Source organism: Cynocephalus volans, chromosome 4, assembly GCF_027409185.1.
Source record: "Cynocephalus volans isolate mCynVol1 chromosome 4, mCynVol1.pri, whole genome shotgun sequence".
NCBI classification, from domain to species: domain Eukaryota; kingdom Metazoa; phylum Chordata; class Mammalia; order Dermoptera; family Cynocephalidae; genus Cynocephalus; species Cynocephalus volans.
In genome coordinates, this window is record NC_084463.1 from 13,603,310 (window position 1) to 13,628,962 (window position 25,653).

Sequence of the window (25,653 nt, forward strand, 5' to 3'; positions counted from 1 at the left end):
CAATATTGACTTTGTGTATGTATGCGTTCCCCTAAACTGGATGCATGTTTAAGAAAAAGACCTGGATCGCCATCTCCCTAAGGTATCACCTTAAGAGGCGGTCACCTAAAATCCGTACATTCATCGCAGTAACAGAAATTCCACTCATAAATGTTGGGGACTGCCTCATTAACCTTGGCGTCCTCTTTTCCTCCCACTTTCAGCAACCTGGTTTATTCCATGGGGTGGAGGAGGAAGCCAGGTTGGCAGGGTGGGAAGGGAATGGCGTCAATGTGAGGTCACACTACATTGTCCCGAATGCCATCTCCACACTGCGGTGACACGAACTCAGGATTGAGAGATGCAGCTGGAGGAAAGACAGAGGTCCCCTAAGTCGTGCAGACTACATACAAAAACAGGGCAGGAGAGAGAACAAAGCAGGAAACCCAGCGGGGCGGAACAGGACACCTCAGCGTAAGTCGTCTGCGCCCTCGGAGAGTGAAAGTGGGGAGAGAGGGGCCACGCCAGGGATCGGCAAGATGGGGGCGGGACTTCCGGAAGCCATTTGCCTGAGTGGCAGGGGAACCGGAAGTGGAGGCGCTGCTGCTGGGGCCCAAGGAGGGACGCGCCGGAGCGGGGCCGCCGGGACTGAGCGAGCGACAGACGCGCCACTCGCCGACGCCGCAGCCGCTTGGGGCCCGCACGGACCCTCTACCTAAGTGAGTTCATCCAGGGTCGCGAGGAACCTGTGGCTGAGAAGTGCGGGTGGGAAGGGGCTGCGAGATGTTATTGTGAGAGGCCCGCGACCTCCCCTCCCCCACCGGGACGGGCCCCTCCCCCCGCGCCACCACCCCCTGTCGGGCCTCGGGGGGCCTCGTGCGCGCGCCTTCTCCGCGGGTCCCCCGGTCGCCCGCGCCGCTCGCCTTCCTCTGTAGACCTTTCTCCCGGCGCTCACCCCCAAACCGTCGACTTTCCTCAGCCGCTGGCCGGCGCCTCCACCCCGCCCTTGCCCGCGGAGGAGTAGCGTGGCGGGCGGACCGCCCTGCCCACCCACCCCCGGGGTAGGCCTCGCTGCACCCCCATCTCCTTTTGGCCGGTTGTTCGCTCCGGCGAGCATCAGTGTAGCAACTCTTTCTGCCTCCGGTCTCAGCTGTCGCCTTTTCCCTCCATCCCTGAGGTTGAACCTCAGACCCTCTCTCCCCTTACCTCTTGTCGGAGGCCGAAACCAGTTACTCTGTTGTTTTTTTTTTTTTTTTTTTTTTTTTTTAAAAGATGACCGGTAAGGGGATCTTAACCCTTGACTTGGTGTTGTCAGCACCACGCTCAGCCAGTGAGCGAACCGGCCATCCGTATATGGGATCCGAACCCGGGGCCTTGGTGTTATCAGCACCGCACTCTCCCGAGTGAGCCACGGGCCGGCCCACTCTGTTGTTTTTTGACGGAGCAATTTTCTCTGCCCTCTTTGTTGAAAGATTCCAACTCTTTAGAAACTTCTCTGTTGCTTCGTCTGATGAATTGAGAAGATCCGTAGACTGTCACGACTCAGAAGGCATTATTTCTTAGAAGGCTATCCAGCCCAGCACCTCATTTTAGAGACGCTGGTGATTTGCCCAAGGTCAACGAGTTAGTTATACCTTTTAGTGGGTAGATTTGTTATTATTATTATTTTCTTTTTGTTCACAAAGATCAAAAACCAGATCGACTTTTCTGTGTTTTTTGTTTGTTTTTAACCTTGTTCACATCAATTTGCTAGATCAGGGCCTTCTGGTCTACAGGTTTGATTTACCCGTTGTGTGGTGAGTCATTATTCTGCTTTCCATAGCTCCCAGGCCAGCTCGGCTTTTCATAATTTATATACGAAAAAAATTACGTACCAAAAAAGTTTATATAGACAACTAAACATTTGAACTAAGCTAAACACTCAAAGCTTTGGCCTCTTTGTAGAGCCTGCCCATGGAGAAAGAAAAGACCACCTACACCCACCATAGGACCTCATTTTGTACAGCTTTGAATTGGAGTGAGGGTGTGGGTGAGAGGTAAAGGTGTGGAGAAAGAGGCAAGAGAAAATACACAGGATTGTCTTTGCTTTGGATGTACCTTGTGCACATTGTTCTGACAGAAAGGTTGCCTCCTTATGGGGGAGCAGGGGAGGAGTAGGAAATCATTGTGCTTTAATTTGTTGGGTTGGGCATTTGATAATAACTTATGGATGTGCTGGAACCTGAGAGTCCACCCACCAGCCCACTGAGGCAGGGTATTCAGGATGAGGTCTGAACCCTGCAGACTCCCTCTGAAACAAAATGAAGAGTCTTAGATCTCAGTGGAAACATTCTAAATCTTTTAATTCTTAATTCAACTTTCCCCCTCTGTTTCCTGGTTCCAACTAAAGAAACATCCAACTCAGCTTGAAAATTTATAATTCTTTGTTTTTGGAACTGGTTTCTGAGTAGATACACTACACTATGCTGGTATAAGCATCTGGAAATTCTGATGTGTTGTCATAGTCCAAGTTAAGTAGAGAAAATAGAAAATGCAGGAAAATTGTACAAGTTGCTTCTCATCTTCCCAGGGAACTCATTTTAATGGAAAATTAAAGCTTCCCTGTAGTAAAATTAACAACGTTTTTGTTTTTTGGAACTTTTATCTCATTCTGCTGGGTTTTTTAACTGAGCCTGCTCTTTGTGATCTCAGAAGTTAATGACTTGCTGCACAGGGGAATTTTTATGAATCACTAAGGTGAGCTGGGAGTCAAATCCTTCTCTTTTGGTACTTTTTAAGAAAATTCTTTGTTTACAACTTCACCATTCGGAACAGGGCTATATTACAATATTGCCCTTGCCTCTCTGCCTGAGGCAGGAAACCCAGAGTCAGTTGGATTTTTGTGACAGCTCCTGGTTTTGTTTTTGTTTTTGTTTTTGTTTTTGTTTTTGTTTTTTTGGTGGCTGGCCCGTATGGGGATCTGAATCTGTGACCTTGGTATTATAAGGCTGTTCTCTAACCAACTGAGCTAATTGGCCAGCCCTCATTCTTCATTTTTATTGTAAAGAGTATAACAGTTTATCTAACTCCCAAATTATTCGAATCCTGTAAATGCATGGTCCTCCACGTTATACATTTCCAGCCTAGTTCTTTGGTAGGGGGGAAGGATTGATCAGTTAGCTCAGTTATGGAGATCTGAACACTTGGCCTTGGCGTTACAAGACTGTGGTCTAAACAACTGAGTGAAGTGGCCAGCCCCATCCAGCCTGGTTCTTAAAGAGGAGATTGCATGAGTTTGTGGCTCAGGGTTTTTTTTGTTTTGTTTTGTTTTCTGATATTTAAAAATGTTACCATACCATAGGCATCAGTAAAAGTGTGAAAGCTACTTTGTATTGTAAGAGTTTGATTTGGCAAAATAATACAAAATCCAAGTGTGTGAAGGCACAAAGGAACAAATTTTTGCTCAAATACTTTACCCTTGTAGAGAAAGAAGGATGACCTTATATTCATAGATAAAGAAAAAAAATACTACCTAATTGGGAATATTTTGCAATCTTCAGTTCTGCCTGTTTTGTAGCTTCAGATAAGTGTTTTGTTCCTCAGTTTCTCTATCTGTATGCCTTTTTCATTTTGCCCATAAGAAATTTAGGATTGAGATGAAAGTGTTTTGCTCAGGGTATCACTTAATTTGGGTAGTAGTAATAGAAAATATAAGTGAAAATACTTAGTAAATTAGAATTTATCACTGTTTCAAGTAGTCTTTTCTATATAGAACATAACGTCCTTTGCTCAAGAGTAGTAGGATTTGGAGGTGTATCACCCTGTGTTCAAATCCCAGCTCTCGTTACCAGCTCTGGAGTAGGTTCCATAGATCTCTTTGAGCTTCACTTTTATTTAAATAACAAAGCCCCTAGCAAGGGTCTTGTAAATAGTAAGTTCTTAACAAAAATTAATAGTAACTATTATTTTAGGATCAGTTGTTTACCTGTTGGGTGAACTCTAAAAATTCATGTCTGTAAATTGAACATAGATCTAAAGAGATCTTATATAATTTATATAGACCATTGGTCTTGAAAGTAGAGTATATGCACCCCTGGGGATGCATAATATGATCCACCAAAATATAGGAAAAAACTTAGAACTTTTTTTTTTACATTTATTTTTTAATCTACAAAACGGAAAAAAATAAGCTTTACTGATAATTTAATATGCACATTAACAGTAATTCACATATTTAATTTATACACAAATATATATACAAACACATACACATTTCAGAAAGATTCTAAAACATTCAGTGATGCTTGCACCCCACTAATTTGGACCAATCTTTACTCATATGCTTTAGTTCAATTTATGCTTTCTAATTAGGTGTTCACCTAGCCTCTCTATCTCCATTAAGAGAAATTTACTTTGCGAGACAGGCCATTCCATTTTTTTTTTCCTTCCTTTCTTTTTCTCCTTTTGTAGGACATCTCAGGTGAGGGCCATTCCATTTTGTACTCATATTCATTAGAAGTTTATCTCACTGTACGTTCTCTTTACTGGCCCTGTCTTTCTTTTACGGGTCATACAGAATAAATCTATATATTTTAAGGCAACTATGTATGTCCTGTGTTTCCTGTGTTTTCCTCCTCCCCAACCAGTTTTTCTAAAGGTTATGAACAATACCCATTTCTTTTCAACTATTTCTAATACGACAAGTTTTCAAATTCTTCACCATCTTTGGCTCCTTTCCTGTAGAAACCCTCTCGTTTGTTGAAAATTTTTTTAAGTTTTTCACCAAGATCTGAATGTGGTATTTCAAGAACTGAAATGAAGTTCAAGTGCCTGCATTTTGTCTTTAAGTGGTGAGGTGTGTATTTGAACACACATTATTATGAAGGCACCTCATATTCAGTTTTTCACCCTTATCTTTAAACAATCTCCAGGAAAAATAGTTTCAATTATATAATCTTACAGTGAGAATATTTTTATCTTTTCAGTAGTGAGTTCTCAGTTATACTCTGAATTAACTCTTTGTCAGCTAGCTTTTGCCTCAACAATACCTAACATGTTAAGTGTTTCTCCAGGTAGGAAATTAAGTGAAAATAAACTAAATAAACAAATGATTGGATTTCAACTACATTTAATATTGATAAGTTAAAAATAAAAACAAACAAACAAACAAAAAAACCACAAATATTGTACCTCAGTAAAGCTGGGAAAAATAAAATAAAATCTATTTATTTTTGTCTTCCTACTGTTTATTTTTTTCTAAACAGCTTTGTTAAGGTATAATTGATATACAGTAAATGGTGTATATTTAAAGTATGCTATTTGATAAGTTTTGACATCTGTATACACACGTGAAACCATCACAATCAAGATAATGAACATATGCAGTACTCCCAAAGTTTCCTTACCATTGAGTCTCTTTATAATCCCACCCTCCCTATTCCCACACCCCAACCCCAGCTTTGCTTTCTGTCACTATAGTTTAGTTTGCTTTTTTCCCCCACCTCAAACATTTACTGATTTCTTTTTGTAGGGATAAAATCTATTAAGAAGTTATGAAATAGACCTTTTCAATTAGTGAGTAGAAGATGGAGCTATATGTTGTTATATTTCTTTACATCTATACAAAATACTTCAAAAAGTTCGTGGAAAAATAGAATTGAAAGATAATACGCATCTTTCTATGAACTATTCACGAACTTTTGAAATCCATCAGATGGGAAAAGTTGGTTGCCCTTTGTCTGTCTTAAGGCCAATAAGAGTTTTTTGATCTGAAAGGAAAGAAAAGTGCTTCTTAAATTTAAACTTTTATTAAGGATCATATCAGATTTAACCTGAGTAGCCAAACTTAAATATAGAATTGAACTTAGACCCAAAGAAACTTTTATGTAGACAGTATAGAATGTTTTTAACTTTTCTATGTGGCTGTCTGTTTTAACACCTTAAGTCATTTTTCTTTTTCTATGCTCTTCTGTTTTTTCTTTTCTTTTCTTTCCTTTTTTTTTTTTTTTTTTTTAAAAGATGACCAGTAAGGGGATCTTAACCCCTAACTTGGTGTTGTCAGCACCACGCTCTCCCAAGTGAGCCAACCGGCCATGCCTATATAGGGGTCTGAACCCATGGCCTTGGTGTTAATCAGCACCGCACTCTCCCAAGTGAGCCATTGGCCAGCCCTTTTCTATGCTTTTCTTAGACAATGAAACCCCAAACAGATACTATAGTGCAATTGGAGCTATACAGATTCCTTTTGCAGTTCTTCCTGATTCTTGTATTTTACATTGGTGTTTTTAGCTCCATGTTGTATAGGTCTTCTGGGTGAAATGGTTAGATAAAGGATCCTCTTTTGGGCCGGCCCGTGGCTCACTCGGGAGAGTGTGGTGCTGAGAACACCAAGGCCCCGGGTTCGGATCCCATATACGGATGGCTGGTTCGCTCACTGGCTGAGCGTGGTGCTCACAACACCAAGTCAAGGGTTAAGATCCCCTTACCGGTCATCTTTAAAAAAAAAAAAAAAAAAAAAAAAAAAAGGATCCTCTTTTGGGAGTCAGCATGAACTGGTTTGTGATCAGTGGGCCAGATGTGACATTATTGGGGTCAGGTAAACCTAATTTCACATCCCCCTTAGTCACTCTACACAAATTATCTAAATTCTCTGGTCCTTGTTTTCTTTATTTTGCAGTGCTTTTGTGAGGATTGGGGGTGGTTTGTATAAAACATATAGTATATGTAGTCTTTTGTAGGTAATTATTTTCTGGTAGTTGCAAATTTTAGTAAGCTAAGGAAATACACCCAGGGTATGGCTGATACTTTTACCTTTTCAATCAGAGGTGGGCTTAGCCCTCAGCTGAATTTTTTTTTCCTTAGACCTAGTGTCATTTAGAATTCAGCTAATCTGTTTCCGTAATTAGTGTTAATACCGTTTGTTTCTATAATTTATTTTTTGTGAGGAAAAGTATGCTTTTTTATGTTTAGGGCTAGGTACTTTGTTCTAAAAAACTACTATCTTGTCAATCTAGTGTATTTTGTGTACTCAATAAATATATATTGAATGAATATAACTCAGTCTTTCAGAGAAAGCAGCTCTAATTTGAGTATGGCAATGGAAAGAAAAAGATTGCTTATAGAGAGGATAGCCTCCTTTTCTGTATGCCACAAACCCCAGATTTTTCTCTTTTTCATCATCCGTTGCTTTTGTAGCCTAATGTTTCTAGTATGTATTCTCCAGAATTGGTTGGAAATAGTTGGTTTCTTATTTGTCTTTCTAGAAGATTTGCATTTCTCATTTCTATGAATTTCACTTATTCCTTCTTCCCCAATTATAGATGCCATATTTGGGCCCATCGTTACTAAAATTTTCTTAGTGGAGACCTGTCAAAAATAAAAAGCCTGATAAACATTTGTCAAAAACCAGTGTCAAAGCCTTTGACTACTTTTATCATAATCTGTTCTACAGTTATTTGTGTGATGTTTGGTAATGATTGGATTCTAATTTTTGCTGTGTAATTATCAAGTGTGTAATTCTGGCAGCCTAAAAGGCTCTAATATAGATTTCATTGTACTGTGTCTCATTCTTTGTGTCATTTGGTACTTACGGTAACATATGATCATGAAAAACTAATGTAGATGTAAAGAATAGACTTGGAGCATATTCTTTAAGTGTAATGCACTGTTCCAAAGTGATATTCATATCTGTCTGGAAGATTAGTGATGCTGTATTTATGGGTCTTAAGCGGTCATGTCTTGGAATTCATCTCTGTTGATAATAAACCCCAGTGGTTTCATTTCTAGGCAAAACCACGATGATACTTAAGTTGTTATTTAAACTCTGACATGTAATATTTAAGTAAGTGGTAATAAACATTTCTGTTAATAAGTGAAACATGACATGTACATTTTTCCTCAGGTGTAGAATGAGCCAAGGAGACTCAAATCCAGCAGCTATTCCACATGCAGCAGAAGATATTCAAGGAGATGACAGATGGATGTCTCAGGTAAAAGGAAGTCCATATGTGTTATTCATACAAGATAAATCTCTTCAATTTTTTTAGGGTCTTTTGACCAAAGCTACAAAGGAGCAATTTTAATAACCAACAAAAATTTGTTACTATAAATAAAAATCTGACTTTGGAAATGTGCCTGATCACCAGTCTGATGTTGAAAACGAGGAGTGTTTTGATGGCATGTAAATTGCCCTCTTTTAGTCCTAAAAGCTGGCAATGTCTTTATAGTATTCTTTTTTTAAAGCTTTTTAATTTTGAAGTAATTTCAAAATTACGCAGATGTTACAAAATTTTAGCAAGAATTCCCTATGTCTTTCACCTAGACACATAAATTGTTAACATTTTGCCACATCTGCCTAATTGTTCTGTCTGTATCTATTTGTATATGTATATACCAAAATAGTGTTTTTTCCTGAACTATTCACAATTAAGTCACATTCATCATTCCCCTTTATTCCTAAATATTTCAGCATGTTTTCTAAGAACATGGACATAATGACAGGATATTTATTAAAATGAGGAAGTTTAACATTGATATAATACTATTACCTAATCCAAAAACCTTATTCAAATTTCCCCAGTTCTTCTAATAATGTTCTTTGTATCAATTTTCTTTCCAGTCCAGAATCACACATTGCTTTCCTATTGTCATGTCTCTCTGTTCTCCTTTAATCTGAAACATTTCTCAGCCTTTATTTGTTTGTCATGACATTGACAGTTTGGAAGAATACGGACCTTTTATTTTGTACAATGTCCCTCAATTGGGGTTTGTCTTTTCCCTCATAATCAAGATTCAGATTATACATTTTTGGCAGGAATATCGGTGAAGTGATGTGTCCTCAGTGAATCACATAGAAGGCATGTGATGTTGGTTGGTCTCATTGATAATATTAACTTCAGTCTCTTGGTTGAGGTGACATTGGACTTAACCAATTCTTGTTTATTTATTATATGAGGGGACTAAAAAAGTAGGTGGAACATAGAAAATAAAAAAATGTAAACTTTATCTATCAACATAAACTCCATCAAATTCATGACACTTTTGTAAGTGATGATATCAAGCATTTAGTCCACCCCTAAAGAACTTGAGGGTCCTGGGAACTTAACCATGTCAGTGCAGTCTTTTTTACATTATTAACTGAAAAGGGGTGCCCTTTGAAGTTTTGGGGTTTTTTTAAGATTAGGAAACAAAAAGTCAGAAGGAGCCAAATCAGGACATGAGGTAGCTGCCTAATGATTTCCTATTGAAACTCTTGCACAGTTGCCAATGTTTGATGAGAGGGATGAGCAGGAGGAGCCTTGTCATGATGGGGAAAGACCCTCTGGTGAAGCTTTCCTGGGTGTTTTTTGGCTAAAGCTTTGGCTAACTTTCTGAAAACACTCATAATCAAATGTTACTGTTCTTTGGCCCTCCAGAGAGTCAACAAGCAAAATGCTTTGAGCAATTCCAAAAAACTGTTGCAGTGACCTTTGCTCTTAACCTGTCTGCTTTTGCTTTGACTGGACCACTTCCACCTCTGTGTAGCCATGGCTTTGATTGTGCTTTGTCTTCAGGATCTACTACTGGTAAAACCATGTTTCAACTCCTGTTACAGTTCTTCCAAGAAATGCTTCAGGATCTTGATCCTGATTGTTTAAAATTTCCATTGAAACCTCTGCTCTTACCTGCAGCTGATCTGGGTGCTAACAGTTTTGGCATCCATCAAACAGAAAGTTTGCTCAACTAATTTTTCAGTCAGAATTGTGTAAGCTTAACCAGTTGAGATGGTGTTGGCTATTTCTGCTGTTAATTGTAGGTCCTCTTTAACTAGGACATGCACAAGATTCATTGTTTGCTCACATATTGATGTGGATGGTCTGCCCCTGCAGGCTTCGTCTTCAACATCGTCTCATCCCTTCTTAAAATGCTTTATCCATTTGTAAACTGCTGATTTCTTTGGGAGATTGTCCCCATAAACTTTTTGTAAAGCATCAGTGATTTCACCGTATTCCACCAAGCTTCACCATCAATTCGATGTTTGTTGTTGCTTCAGTTTTAGCAGAATTCATGTTGTTCTAATAGGAGCTATTTTCATTCAACCGATTATAATTCATTGTTATTTTGAGGCTCAAGTTGTCCCAGCAATTTAAAATTTGCTAATTTTTTTTTAGCAAGTGGGAATCCCTTCAAGCTGGCCCCTTTGTCATCTTGATGCCTTTCATTGTTTTTCTAGCACTTTATTTTCTTCTTCATTATTCTTCCTTAACTATAACTATATTTAATCTTTATTTTTTTCCAATCATATCACTTCTTTGAAGTCACAAGTTCTATATAAATCCCCAAAATTATGTTTTAGTATTTAGTAATTCTTCTTTTACTCTTCATAGTTGTATAGTGTTCTCTTTCTGTTTTGTTTCTTTCTAGACTCAAAAATCAGTCTTTCAACTAGCATATTTTGAATGGCATTTACTATATTTTTGAATTGTTCTCATGTGGATCAGCCACTTGGTTATTCTTACTTAATATTCCTACTTTGTTTAGATCTATAAAAAGTGTTAAGAAATATTTTGAGCATACGTGTATTTGCCACCCATCCTAAAAAAAGTTAAAGCATTATTAATAGAATTGAAGTTCCCTTGTACCTCTCATTGATCACATTCCTTTCTCTTTCTCACATCCCCACCCCCAAACCAGTGTCCTAAATTTGTTATTTATTGTTTCCATATATTTGCATACTGCATATATCTATACAGTCTCTAAATATAGTGCTTTTTATAACTTTATGTTATAGTATCTTTCAGAATGTAATCTTGGGCACTATATCATACTTCTTAAAAGTGTAGCTGTGATTTATTCATTTTCACTCTTTAAGTAGTATTCCACTGATATATATGAAAATACCACAATTAATTTGACCATTTTCTTATTGATGAACATTTAGGTCATTTACATCTTTATTAAAAGTAGTAACTGGGCTGGCTGGTTAGCTCAGTTGTTTAGAGCACAGCCTTGTAACACCAAGTCAAGGGTTTGGTTCCCCATGCCTACCAGCTGCCAAAAAAAATAAATTAGTAACTAAAACTAGATTCCTTGGTTGTTCATGGCATAAGTTAACAGGCTTTAAATAATGAGCACTGGCTGCAAAAAAGTCAGTCAGCTGGAGGAAAAACAGACACAAATATTTAAATTAATTTTTTGTAAAAGTTGGATAATAAGGATAGACTAACTTTACTAAATATTAAAATATACACCCAGATCTTGGTTTCTCCCATTTCTGTTACTTATAACAAAATACCTGGAACTGGGTAATTTATAATAAAATGAAATTTATTGCTTACATTTTCAGAGGCTAGGAAGTCCAAAGTCTAGGGAACACATTTGGTGAAGGCTTTCATTGGCGGTGACTTCAGTGCTGGCAGCGTATCACATTGCGAAAATGGCAGAGCAGAGAGAGCAAGAGACTAAGCTCCTCATTCTCTCTTTTTAAAGCCCTCCAAACCATGCCCATGACCACTATTTTTAATCCATTCACTACATCATGGTCCTACAATCTAATCACTTCTTCAAGGTTCCACCTTTCAATTACCATAATAGATTTCCCACCCTCAACAATTACAGTGGGGATTTAAGGTTCAATGAGTTTGAGGGGTATCCAATCTACAGCAGTTTCTAAATACCGTTCACCAATTAAAGGAACCAGTGCTCCTTGGAGAAATGTTTTTTTCTACAGCAAGAGCAAGGCAATTAAAAGATGTGCCTGGAGCATCTTGTGATGCAAGTAAAAGAAAAGTACTCAAAAAAGACCGAAAAAAGATGGCTGGCAGAAATATCACTGAAGTGATATTTCCTCAGTACATCACGTAGAAGGCATGTAAGATTGGTTTGTCTCGTTATTGATACTAATTTTGATCACTTGGAACCAAGCTGAAGAGCACTGAAAGGGTGAGACTGGAAAATTTGAGCAACTGCATAAATGGTGATATTAAAATAAATATTCATGAATCCATACTGCCATAAATAAATGATTGAATAAATAAATGATTGAAAAATAAGTAGGGGAAAAGGGATGTCTTTCTTATATAAGAGTTTTAATTAACATAGAAGGAGGGAAAAGAAAATCATCATTAGACCAGCACAGTAATAATTACCCTAGGCAAGATCTATTGATGAATTTTTAAATTGGTGAACTTAATTTTAAGGAGAAACAGTATATTGGCCTGAACTCCCTAAATTATTTTGGTGATTTTAACATATGACTGTATAATTTTTGATACTCCTACCTCCAGCAGGTGGAACTCAATTCCCCTCACCTTTAGTGCAGGCTGGATTTAGTTTCTCAATTCTAACAAATAGAATATGGGAAGGAAAAACAATAACTTTACAGTTGAAAAACATGGCAAGTGATCAGCCTCAACCAAGTGATCATTGCTAACATCACCAGTAATAAGTCATGTTGATGTCAAGTACGCCCTGATGTAATGCAATAAAGGCATATCACCTTTCTGGTTTAAAAAGAAATTCATAACCTCAATCTATTCCTAAGAAAACATCAGACAAACCCAAATTCAGGGACATTCTACAAAATACCCGACCACCACTTATCAAAACTGTCAAGGTCTTGAAAGACGAGGAAAGACTAAGAAACTCCCAGATTGGAAGAGACTAAGGAGACATGAGGACTAAATGCAACATTGTATCCTGAATTGGTTCCGGGAACAGAAAAACAACATTTGTGAAAAAATTGGTACAAACTGAATAAACTTAGGTTTAGTTAATAGTATTTACCGGGCCGAGCCCGTGGCGCACTCAGGAGAGTGCGGCGCTGGAAGCGCAGCGACACTCCCGCCGCGGGTTCGGATCCTATATAGGAATGGCCCGTGCACTCACTGGCTGAGTGCCGGTCACAGGGGAAAAAAAAAAAAAAGTATTTACCAATGACAGTTAATTTTGATAAATGTATCGTGTTTGTGTAAGATGTTGACATAGGAGGAAGCTGAGTGAATGGTATATAGGAATACGGTATCTTTGCAACTCTTACGTAGATCTAAAATTATTTCAAAGGAAATTTTTTTAAAAAAGAAAAATATAAAACAATCATGATTAAAACAAGTATTGAGGTGATTCTTAATACCTATGAAGTATTGCCAAAATATTGAACCCTAATCTAGACTTAACTACCACTTTTCAGGAAATACATGGGACAGCTGAACATGTTTGCCACCACCACAGGAATGCAATCAGCAAAATCTAAACTGTGGGAGATTCTATAGGTCAAACAATCATATTTGTAAAAACGTAAATTTGGGAGGTGGTAGTAGGGGGAGGGGGAAACCTGTAGATTAAAAGGGATTTAAGAGACAAATTGTTTGGATCCTGATTTAGAAAAACAATCCATTAAACAGAAGAAAATTTTTTGAGACACTGAATTTGAACATTAGTTATTTGATATCAAAGAATTTGTTATTTTTTGGAGTACTCAATAGAATATTATGTGGCTATTAAAAACTATGGTTATAAAAATTATGTAGCTACATGGAAAAATATTGCGAGTATGGTGCAGTTATAATGGCTGCCATTTATGGAATACCTACTGTGTACCAGGCAATAGCTGGGCCCCTTTCACAGATCTCATATCTTATCTCATATGTCTCATATTTCATAGATCTCATATCTCTCATCTTAACAACCCTAAAAACAGAGTTGCCAGTAGAAGTTAAAACCAGGACTCAGATTATGTACTTAAGATCACTGGACTAGAAAGTAGACACATTAGAATTTGTAGGTTTTTCTGGCCCCAAAGCCATTGTGCCAGAAAGAGGTGTATATAATAATTCATCTATGTTTAAAAGGGGTATGTGAAAAAAGAATGAGAAGAAAATACCCAAAAATGGTAATAGTTACTGGGATAGTATAGGATTTGTAGGTGTTTTATTTTGGTTTTTTTTCCCATTTTTCCAAACTTACTACGACACTACTTTTATACTTTAATAAAAGAAAATGTAGGCTGGCTGGTTAGCTCACTTGGTTAGAGCATGGTACTGATAACACCAAGGTCAAGGGGTCAGATCCCCATACTGATCAGCTGCCCCACCACCACCAAAGAAAAGGAAAAAAATTGTAAGGAACTAGAGCCTTTAGAACAGCAGTGCTTAAATTCTGTGACATTCTATAATCTTGAGCTATTTTGTTGTTATTGAGAGGTGGTTGGTACTACAGTACGTAGAGTTGATACAATGTGAATTGACTAGCTGAAGTTTTATTCTTGCTCATTTTATCCCTTCATTTTAAAAATATTTATTGATGGGCCAGCCCGTGGCTCACTTGGGAGAGTGTGGTGCTGATAACACCGAGGCCACGGGTTCAATTCCCTATATAGGGATGGCCGGTTAACTGACTTGGGAGAGCGTGGTGCTAATACCACCAAGTCAAGGGTTAAGATCCCCTTACCGGTCATCTTTAAAAAAAAAAAAAAAAAGTGTGTGTGTGTGTGTGTGTGTGTGTGTGTGTGTGTGTAAAATAAAATATTTAAAAATATATAATAAAAATACTCGTTGAGGGCTGGCTGGTTGCTCAGTTGATTAGAGCATGGTGCTGATAACGTCAAGGTCCAGGGTTTGATACCTGTAACGGCCAGCTGCCACCACCCTTTAAAAAATAATTGAAATAATAGTCATTTTAAAAATATATTCATTTGCACAAAACATGAAAGCAAGAAAAAAAAAGCTATCCCTAATCCTGTCACCCTAGGAGAGGAACTGTTTTAATAAACTCTCAAATTATTTCCAGAAGTATTTTTTTTTTCACTTTCTCCTTTCACCTGTGTGGATGAAAATCTCAGTTTCACCACAGTGTCATCTGCATTGTATTGTCAGCAAAAATATGTCTTTTAGCATTCATGGGTAAAATCCATTTTAGAAAGTGTCTTGTGCCTCTTTAGAACAGAGAGAAGCATTCCAGGAGTAGGTTACCAGTGTGTATAAACTTGGATTAGACTGAAAAGGATTTAGTCCTAGTTTACCAGCATTTGGAAGTTTAGTCCTAGTTTACCAGCATTTGGAAGTTAACAGACATTTTTAAAATCCATGTTAAAAACATCTGGACTTGGGCTGAGCCCGTGGCGCACTCGGTAGCGTGCTGCGCTAGCAGCGCGGCGACGCTCCCGCCGCCGCGGGTTCAGATCCTATATAAGGATGATCAGTGCACTCCCTGGCTGAGCGCCGGTCACCGGAAAAAAAAAAAAAAAAAAAAAAAAAAAAAAAAACAAGCGTAGTACATCTGCAACTGAAAACATCCACTCCCCCACCCCCACAAAAAAAAAAAAAAAAAAAAAAAAAAAAAAAAAACATCTGGACTGGCCAGTCAGCACAGTTGGTTAGGGTGCAGCTTTATAACACCAAGGTCACAGGTTCAGATTCCCATACTGGCCAGCTTCCAGAAAACAAAAACAAGACATCCAAATACATGAATTTTGATTGGATCTTAGTTCAAAAAATAGATGTAATACTTTATCCAACTCTTGGAGTAATTGGAAAGATTGGATATGGACTGGATATTAAATGTTATGGGATTATTGTTCATTTTCTTAGATAATAGTTTGGTTTCATAGGAGAATGTCCTTACTCTTAGGGATGCATGCTGAAATACATAGGGGTGAAGAATCATAATGTTTGCAATTTACGTTCATATGGTTCAGCCAACACACACACACACATACATAGAGGTAAAGCTAACATGGGAAAATGTTATTAGTTGTTGACTACAGGTGGAGGAGGTATAGGTATTTGTTTTACTATTTCAACTTTTTTGTATATCTGAAATTTTCTTAAAAGTTTGAGGAAAAGAAACTTTCTAAAAACATGTTTGATGTATTTTTATATTATTCTGGTTTCAGTAGAATTCTGGCTTTCTTGAGCATACGAGAGTAATCAATATGGTAAGTGTGGGAAGAAGTTAATAGACCACAAAAAATGTTTAACAACAGTAACTGGTTGGACAGCTGTTCTTTCTAGGCCAAGAAATCTCACAGGATAGGAAATGCCAGTTTCTAATTTTTCTTTCTTAACCAGCACAACAGATTTGTTCTGGACTGTAAAGACAAAGAGCCTGATGTGCTGTTTGTGGGAGACTCCATGGTGCAGTTAATGCAACAATATGAGGTAAAGGTGGAAGGAATGAGGGTGGTTTTTGGCTACTGATATATGTCCATTAATAACAGACTTTCATTCTGAGCTGGACCTATAGACTTATTCATGACTCTTAGAGAAGCTCGAGCTCAGACTATAAGGGAAATCAGAATTACCTAATGAGATTCTTTGTGCCACCTAGCAGGATGAGACAAGGAAAAAAGTTTGCCATTGTTATTACTAAATGTTCTTGCTCTGGCTTCCAAGAAGTTTGACGTTATATTTGTTTATTTGCATTTGCCTTAGCTGTGACTTTTTTCAACTCTTTGTATTTTACTATTTTCTTATTTGTATTTGTACATATATTTATTTGTCCTAGTCATGATTCTCACTTATTATTACTTGTATTTTGCCATTTTCTTATTTTACATATTTTTGTAGTGATCTGTTCCAAATCTTTTCTTAGGGTTAGGCATTCTTACAAGGGAAATTTAAAATAAAAGATAACTTTATTTTGTTCTGGCTCCAGCACTGTAAATTTCTTCATCTGTTTTTCTGCTTCACCTGTTCCTTTAAATAGTTGAATAAATGGAAAGGAGAGTTTATAGAGTTGGCAACTTAATTATAAATGTTAGTACCTCTTAAGGGGAATCAGATTGAGTTGTGGCTATATTCTTGAGCTGAGACCTAATCTGCATTAAGAACTGAGTTACACAGTGGCATCTTCAAAGCCCTTTAAAAAGTGAGTGGCACACCATTTGCGGTGTTATGTTTGAATACAGAAAATGGAAATTATTATTTGAGATGCCTCACAATACATTGCAATTGAAGGATTTTATTTTCCACTGTTTTTAGCTTAACTAAATCAAGTTTTTCTCTTTTTAGATATGGCGAGAGCTTTTTTCCCCACTTCATGCACTGAATTTTGGAATTGGGGGAGATACAACAAGACACGTTTTATGGAGACTAAAGAACGGAGAACTGGAGAATATTAAACCTAAGGTGAAATGAAAACTTATTTTTGAAAGACTATCTTTAATCTTGGGTCTTTTCCAAATAGTTAAATTGTCTGAAACTGCTAGTAAAAAAACATTGCTTCTTTAAGTTCCTGTTTCACTATTGCTCTTTGTTTCATGACTCTTTAAGGTAAATGATATTGTCACTGCTTAAGAACATACCAAAATATATATTTAATTAAGAAACAAGCATATTGTTTGCCTGGGTTGTGTTTGTAATTGTTATAATTATCTTCAGTTATAGGAAGAGATTTGATGCTAACAAAGTATGCTATTCTGTGGAATGTGTGGACCTGGGGCAGTATGAGGGGGAACCTGCTCAGAGTTGGGCCATGGGAGCAGGGCTGCAGTTCACTTCAGGAAGTAATTTTGGATCAGTTTAACCATATAAACAGATTGGTAATCAAGGCCTCCAAGTGCTTGTGAAGATAATTTGAAGCAGATGAGAGCAAATGAACATCTCTACCTAGTACCTTATCATATTATAAACGTTCTGAGTTGGCACATGGCATATAATTTTTTTCAGCCATCAAGAAAGAAAAAACAAAGCTGAGCCACTGATAAAAGTTGCTTTCGTTGAAAAAAAAATAGGCGGGGGCAGCTGGCCGGTACCAGGAACCAAACCCTTGACCTTGGTATTACAAGGCTGCACTCTAACCAACTGAGCTAACCAACTAGCCCCTCATTGAAAATATTTTATTCTTTGCCTTTCTAATAGAAAAAATCAGCCTCTCTTTTGGGACAGAGTGGAAAGTTACATTGTTGGGTGACATGATGAAGTATATGTCTAGGTGACAGCCATCTTATAAAATTATTTTTTTAAAGAGAAAAACTTGATAAAACTGCATCCAGCCTCCACTTCAGGGACACTTTTTCTTAAATGCACCTGTGTATTGATGCCCATTACACTCCCTTGGGTACTTTCATTAATCTTTTTTGTATACTTTCTGGATTTTGAGAGATTAGTTTTCAACTCCATGATGATAGAATTCTCTCTTATTTCCTCCTAGTACAGTTTTGCTCCTTAAGTATTAATCTACTTGAAATTTATCCTGACATGTTATGAGGCATAAATTATTGTTTTAAGACAGCTGCCCAGTTGAAGTTATCCAACACCATTTAAGAAGTTCATCTTTAAAAACGAATGAAATACTGCCATTTGCAACAACATGGATGGACTTTGAGAGAATTATATTAAGTGAAACAAGTCAGGCACAGAAAGAAATACCACATGTTCTCACTTATTGGTGGGAGCTAAAAATTAATATATAATACACACACACACACACACACAAAAACCCGGGGGGGGTGGGGGAGAAGATATAACAACCACAATTACTTGAAGTTGATACGACAAGCAAACAGAAAGGACATTGTTGGAGGGGAGGGGGGGAGGGAGGGAGGTTTTGGTGATGGGGAACAATAATCAGCCACAGTGTATATCGACAAAATAAAATTTAAAAAAAAAAAAAAAAAAGAAGTTCATCTTTCCTTCCTTGATTTTTGAAATAACATTTGCATCTAAATGTTGGACCTTTCTTTTTATTCCTGGGTATTTATTTATCCCCCCCCCCCACTTTTATTCTTTCTTCAATTACAGGTCATTGTTGTCTGGGTAGGAACAAACAACCATGAAAATACAGCAGAAGAGGTAGCAGGTGGGATCGAGGCCATCGTACAACTTATCAACACAAGGCAGCCACAGGCCAAAATCATTGTTTTGGTATGTAGTCTTTGGTGGGTAGAGACTTCGATATCTTTAGCTCTGCTGAGGAATCTTTTTAAATCTTATTGCTTATGAATATAAAGAATCTTTAAATAGAAGCAGTTTATGATAACTCTGTTGACCTCTTCTTTGATATATATCTCACTGGACTTGTTATTCCCCATACCAGCTGTGGGCTCATCTTTAATCTGCTCATCTTTGTTTGTAGTGTGGAAATCCTTTGTTGCCTCAGGTAGACTTTTTTTCTTTTTTAACCTCTATTGATAATTTTTTTAATTGCATATAAGATTTGTCTGAGTCCTGAGTCTCATTTTATTTTACCTAGGTTTGGATTAGATTAGATGTGTTTTTAGGTTCCACTGTTAATATGTTAAAGATGGTATTATGTTTATTAGAATTTCTGAATTCTGTGAAACATCAGAAATTCCATCAGCAAGAAAATGGATACTTAATAGTCTTACCCCAAACAGAAAGTTCTACCCTTTTGTAGAATTAAAGCATTAAGTCTTTATGGTCTAGCTGTATATAAATCTGATATATATATATATATAAATCTGATATATATATATTCATTTCTTTAATGAGATAGAGTTAAGAAAGTATTTATTTATTCAACAAACTTGTGAGGATCACCGTGTACTATCCTAGGTCCTGAGTAATCAAAAATGAATAAGACATAGTTCCTCTTAAAGAGCTCACAGTCTAGTGGATGGAAACAGCAATATAAAGAGAGAATTACACTGCCTGCTAATGGGAGTAAGGGGAGAACAGGGTGTGTTTTAGACATAAAAATTGACAGTTGAGTTTATTTATTTATTTATTTATTGACTGGTAAGGGGATCTTAACCTTTGGCTTGGTGCTGTCCGCACCACGCTCAGCCAGTGAGCGCACCGGCCATCCTCATATAGGATCCGAACCTGCGGCCTCAGTGCCACCAGCACGGCACTCTCCCGAGTGAGCCACGGGGTAGGCCCAACAGTTGAGTTTAATTTTAAAGAATTCATTGGTCTCCTGACAATGGGGAAAAGAAAGAAGATAAGGCATTACAAAGAAGAAAAGAAGAAAATGGTCTTGGGCTGGCTGGTTAGCTCAGTTGGTTAGAACATAACCTTGTAACCCTAAGGTCAAGGGTTTGGTTTGGATCCCTGCACCTGCCAGCCACCAAAAAAAAGGATCAAAGGCTTATACATGTATGTATGTGTTTGTTGCATGAGTGAAGGAGGATACATAAAGTTTGAAGCTGTGATTAAGAGTCTACCTCTGAAGTACAGTGACTGGTATATAGTAGATACTTAGGAAATATTTGTTGTGTGAATGTGGCTAAATAAATCCTCCATAAATATTCTTTGTTTCAAAGCAAACCTTTAAATTTGATATTAGAAAAACAGACTTTTAAATTGATATGAAGTGTTAATTATGGTGTTATCTACAATACTGAAACATTGGAAATAACCTAAGTCGTTTACAGTGTAGGAGAATGATTACACAAGTCATTTAGTATAGCAGCACTAATCACATTTACAAATACAAGGGCTGTTTGAAAACAGACTTTATGGTATATTTAAATGAAAGTTGGAATACTAAACGTATATTATGTTTAGAATTACTTAAAAATATATATGCAATTGGAAGAGGGCTAAAAGGAAACAAAATTAAAACAATTATTACAAGGTGAAAGGATTAGCGATGTAATATTTTTGGTTTTGTTTCCTTTAACATTATAATATTTTAGCAATTACTAAAAATCAAAGTGAGAAAAATATGGCATACCCTTGACATTCATATTAAGGAAAATGCTATGCAAATACATAAGCTATTTTTCTCATTCTTACTTAAAAATCCCAATAGGTCTGTTGCCCTGTTCTTAAGGCTTAGTCATTCTTTATGACTTTGATTGCTGTGGTATTCTTTGAAAGTCAGAACAAAGTATGTATTTATTGTTCACTGGCTGTCCTTCCTGGTTGCTCATATCACAGCCAGATTTTGATATATCAGCATTGAGGACTATTCTTCTCTGTTAACTATTAGGTGCAGAGCGTTATAACAGTCATGCAAACTAGGGTTTAGGATTGAATTCATCTTGTGAAATTTTTAAGGAGCTTAACAAGGAGAGGAGATGGACCAGGGTAGCAGAGTCATAATACTCTATAGTTCTCTTGGAACTGTACAGCCATATTATAAATTGGTGATTAAGGCCTCAACATTTGGCTGAAAAAATTTAAAGTAGACATGAACAACTGCTTACTAGGGCCTAATTTTTTTTTTTTTTTAAGTAAAATAAATCTATTTTTGTGAAATAAGACCTCTTACTACATACCTTATAACTTGTAGGAGAAACTGGTGGCAAAATTTTTGCCTAAGTAACAATAACTTGCTCTATGGAATCATTAGTTATAACCAACTAAAGGGTTGGAGATGTCTAAAAATAATTTTATAATGAGAACTTTATATGTAAAGTCCATTTCTAGTTTGAGATGATAAAACCTTGCTCTTGCTATATAGGAGCAGGTTTTTCTTTTCTATAGTAGGACAGACATCTGATCTATCTGAAAATTTTATCATTAACATATAAGTTAAAAATTAGGACACATCTCTGTCTTATCCTACCAGAAATTATATGGCTGTGATTCATCAAGACAACATTCATTCTCACTCTTTCTTATGGTATATTATGATGTAGGTTCTCTGTGCCCTTAATAGATAGGTGTGTATTTGAGCTAGATTATTCTGATAGATATGTGGAGAATGGGATGAAGGAAAGACAACACTGGAGACAGGAAGACCAGGAGATTTTACATTAATTGAAGTGACTGGCAGTAAGTTCCCAAGCTACAGCAGTGTATATATAATCAGGGTGGAGAAAAGAAAATGGATTAGAGAAATATTTAGGATGCAAAAGCTGAGTAATTTAATAAATAGATAAAGTATGTGAGATGATAGACTCAGGGATGTTGAAATGACCAGTTGATAAAGAGAATGTAGAAGGAACATAGTTTGGGGAAAGATAATGAATTGCTTTTGGACATGTTAAGTTGGGAGGGCCCAGGAACATTCAAATTTGGTTCTGTAGCTAGAATTTTAGTATGTAATTCTGAAGCTCTAGGAAGAGATCTGGGCTAAAATATGTAGAGTGAGAAGAGTAGTGGGCAAAGGACAAGTTCCTGAAGAATACCAACAATGAAGGGACAGGAGGACGAGGAACCCATGAGGAAACTAAGAAGGAATGGTCAGCTTTTATTAAAACCAATCTAGTTAGAGCACAGCCTTACAACACCAAACCTTCACAGATGTGGATCCCTGCATCTACCAGCCACCAAAAAAACCCAAAAACAAACAAAAAAAACAGTCTAATCCAGTGTTTCAGAAATCAAGAGTGTAGAAAGTGCCAAATGGAGCAAGTGTTCCAGGAATATCTGAAATCACAAATAAATAGGTAGAGAAAAACAAGTGAATCTTATTTAATGTTCTTCTCTGCTCTGTCCTAGGGTTTGTTACCTCGAGGTGAGAAGCCCAATCCTTTGAGGCAAAAGAATGCCAAGGTGAACCAACTTCTCAAGGTTTCCCTGCCAAAGCTTGCCAATGTGCAGCTCCTAGATATAGATGGGGGCTTCGTGCACTCGGACGGTGCCATCTCCTGCCACGACATGTTTGATTTTCTGCATCTCACAGGAGGGGGCTATGCAAAGATCTGCAAACCCCTCCATGAACTGATCATGCAGCTGTTGGAGGAAACACCTGAGGAGAAACAAACCACCATTGCCTGACTGGCTACCGTCAGTGTTAATAGCATCCCAGCTTCCTCAGATCAGTTATATCACTGGCACTACAGAATCCTTCTCTTTCTTAAAGCACTTTGCATTGTAGAATGTTCCTGGATGTTCATATCTAGTGTTTGAAGGGGAGGAGGGATTTAAACTGGTCTTGTACATAGAAGGTTTGTTTGACACAGGAAAAAATTAGCCAAGGAAGATTGTTGTTTAAATTCATTTGAAACCAGAGGGGACTTTTTAGTTGTATGTGTGACACATTTATTGAATTATTGCTGTTTTTCGTAGGACAGCATCGAACCTAAGTACTGAATAATATGAAGATTCTTTACTTGGCCTTTCTTTCTATGGATTATGTCGTATATAATAATTATCAGAATCACACCTACTTGGCTTTAAAACATGGTTTTTTTTCCAGCTTTTAAGGTTTATAATTTAGCCTTTTTTCGTTTTGCTTTACTCATATGTATCCTCAATGTTTAACATCAGATTGAACATGCTTGTCATTCAAATATGGGAGATGCTGTAGTTACAAGTGAGTTTGTTCCACTCTCTTGATCTTTCCCATGCTTAGCAGTGCAAAATAGGTTTTGCCCCATTCAGGGCACTCTTTGGAGGGTATTATTTTTATGCTGCTGAATATCATGTCTATAGCCTTTCCTCCCCTTTTCCCTCATTCCTTTTTTTTTTTTTTTTTCCCCTTCTTTTTTTTTTGGTCCTTGTTAACATTACAAACTTTTAACACATTTTTTACCTAGGAGCTCTGTTGCTGGAAGTATAAGTCCCCAGCCACTTACTCTCATTATATTACTGATATATAACTCATTCTTGTGTGGTGTGTGTTCTGTGCTAGAGTCTGTGTAGTGCTATTCATATTCAGAGTTCTGGTTTGGTTTGCTTCTTTTTCCCTTAAAACCTGTTACAGTTTCCTTTTTTAGAAAAGAAAAATCAGAACTCTGTTTTCCATTCCATAATGCCTGATATTATTTCAAGTTTTATAGTATTTTAAGGTGTACATTTTATTATTTTATTGGCTTAGTTTTTAAATTATGTCAGTTCAAAAAAATTTGGCTTTTTCCATGGGGAAACACATGAAACTGCTCTTCACAATAGACATTCTACCTTTATCCCACCATTTTAGTAAAAAACTAAGTTCATTTAATTTTTTAAGGTTCCCCATTAATGTATCTTCATCTGAGAATTTGTTTCAAGAGAGAGCTTTATAATCTTAATGTTTGTTGAGCTATAAGAACTGCCATTTTAAAAAAATAATGGTTCAACAGATGGTTTATTGTTCAGTATACCTATGGAATATGTATGAACTGAATCTGCAAGCAGATATTTTAAACTGGACCAGGTGGGTATTGAAGTAACCCATTAAAATGTGCTCTGCAGTGATTCTGCTTAATGTTCAATTTTAATAACTAAGTTATGTGTTTTATATTATACTTACAAGGCAAATGGGCAGTACTTTTGTGTGTTGGAGGAGGGTTGCAGATTTGTGCTAAGATTCTCTTCTGTTTGAGAAGGATAGAACTTGGGCTGATTTTTTTCTTGGCAAGCTTCTAGGAATTATTTTGGTTTTGTTTTTTTGTCTTTTTTAAAAAATACTTTTCTGAATGTATCATGTCTTCATTAATAACAGAAAATACAAGGGTACTTCAAAAAGTTCATGGAAAGATTCGTATTATAATTTCATTTTTCCGGAGACTTTTTGATGTACCCTCATACACATGGTGTTTACTAAACTTGTTTACTGTATTAAAATTTTTTTATTTTTCATAGCCCAGGTTCATGACTTTGTCAAGACAGGCTTTTTCTTAGGTGAGGTATAGTTGTAAGAGGAGAATTAATTAAGCCAGAATTTTGTGTGTTTCCTATCCAGGTATTCTGTTTGTCAGAGGGTGGCATTACAATCCAAACAAATCCATTAGGTTATTACTGTAGCATGCGCTTTTAGCTCCTCTCCTGACTGAGGATCAAATATTCCTTTTGTGAGCTGGCCTTCAGCTCCTTTGCTTTGTGTATAAACTTCAGATGTTACTACATTTTATATCTACCAGAGCTATTCAAGCAATAGTATTTGAACCACTAGCCTTTTAAATAAAATTCTTCCCCATTACTAACGTGCAGATATTGAGTCCACTTTCATTTCTTGCCAGATTTCTTTGCACTGCTTTAGGCAAAAAGTGTTCATCTATATTCTTTGATTAATATCCCAGTTTGTTTAGTGGGAGAACTTATTGCTTAGTCTTTGTACATTTTTTTTTTTAATATATAAATTTGATGCACTGTCCAAGTGAAATGTCGTAGTTGTCATTGTGATTAAGGGGCCAACTTTCCAGGCAGCTAGCAGAGTATTCTGTTCCTCTCCCAGCAAATTTTAATTCCTTTGCCCACTCATTCCTGCTGCACTAGATAGATGGCAGCCAGTGATGAAACTATAAAGATGTCTGTGGTCTTATCCCAAATGAAGATGTACTGCCAAGGGTGTCCCAGGGCAGGTTGTTTTGCTGCCCATATATTCTAGATTGCCATGGGCAGTGCTCTGGCTACCACCTTGGGTGTATTTGGACTGTTGAGGACATCTGCCTGCCTAAACCTGAATCTTTTGTCAAAAACCTCCAACAAAACAAATCTTGAGCAGCTCATGCCCTGCTCTTAAGAATTCTGTCTCTCATGGTTAAAAAAAAGTTTCAACTTTTTTTTTTAACGTAGCCACTGTTTACAGTTGTATGCTAAAGACTGAAATATTGTCTGCTGTGGTGTATTAGCATTGCCAATTTTATATTTATTGCAGTGAAGAAGAATCTAAAAATAGATGAAATTGAGGAGCATGTCCACGTTCCTAAATCTGTGTGGGTGCATGTGGGAGAAGTGAGTTGGGGCCTCTTGAAAGGAGGCTTTTTGGAGAGGGGTCCCCCCAAGCTTCTCCTTGCTGTTCCTGCTTGGGGATCACTGCTGCTAGCTGACTGGACCTCCCCAACAGAAGTTTGTGATTCTGCTTTGGCAAAGTTTCATTGACTAGTAGAACTCATTCTGTTTTAGTGTAAATTTCAATATAAATGTAAACATTTCGCTCAAA

At 37.1% G+C, this 25,653-nt stretch overlaps 1 protein-coding gene across 1 annotated transcript; it reads left to right on the plus strand.

Annotated features, from left to right (window-relative positions):
• Positions 1-565: 565 nt before the first annotated feature.
• PAFAH1B2 (platelet activating factor acetylhydrolase 1b catalytic subunit 2) lies at positions 566-25,653 on the plus strand. The gene is made up of 6 exons (XM_063093272.1): positions 566-698; positions 7,859-7,946; positions 16,002-16,091; positions 16,944-17,060; positions 18,675-18,797; positions 22,287-25,653. Exons 2-6 carry the CDS (start codon positions 7,866-7,868, stop codon positions 22,563-22,565), a joined length of 690 nt encoding a protein of 229 aa, XP_062949342.1. The 5' UTR covers positions 566-698; positions 7,859-7,865; the 3' UTR covers positions 22,566-25,653.

Coding starts and splice junctions, on each gene's coding strand:
- PAFAH1B2 (XM_063093272.1), top strand. CDS start 7,866: ATGAGCCAAGGAGACTCAAATCCAGCAGCTATTCCACATGCAGCAGAA. Junction 16,092..16,943: donor AGTTAATGCAACAATATGAG/GTAAAGGTGGAA, acceptor TTCTCTTTTTAG/ATATGGCGAGAGCTTTTTTC. Junction 18,798..22,286: donor AGGCCAAAATCATTGTTTTG/GTATGTAGTCTT, acceptor GCTCTGTCCTAG/GGTTTGTTACCTCGAGGTGA.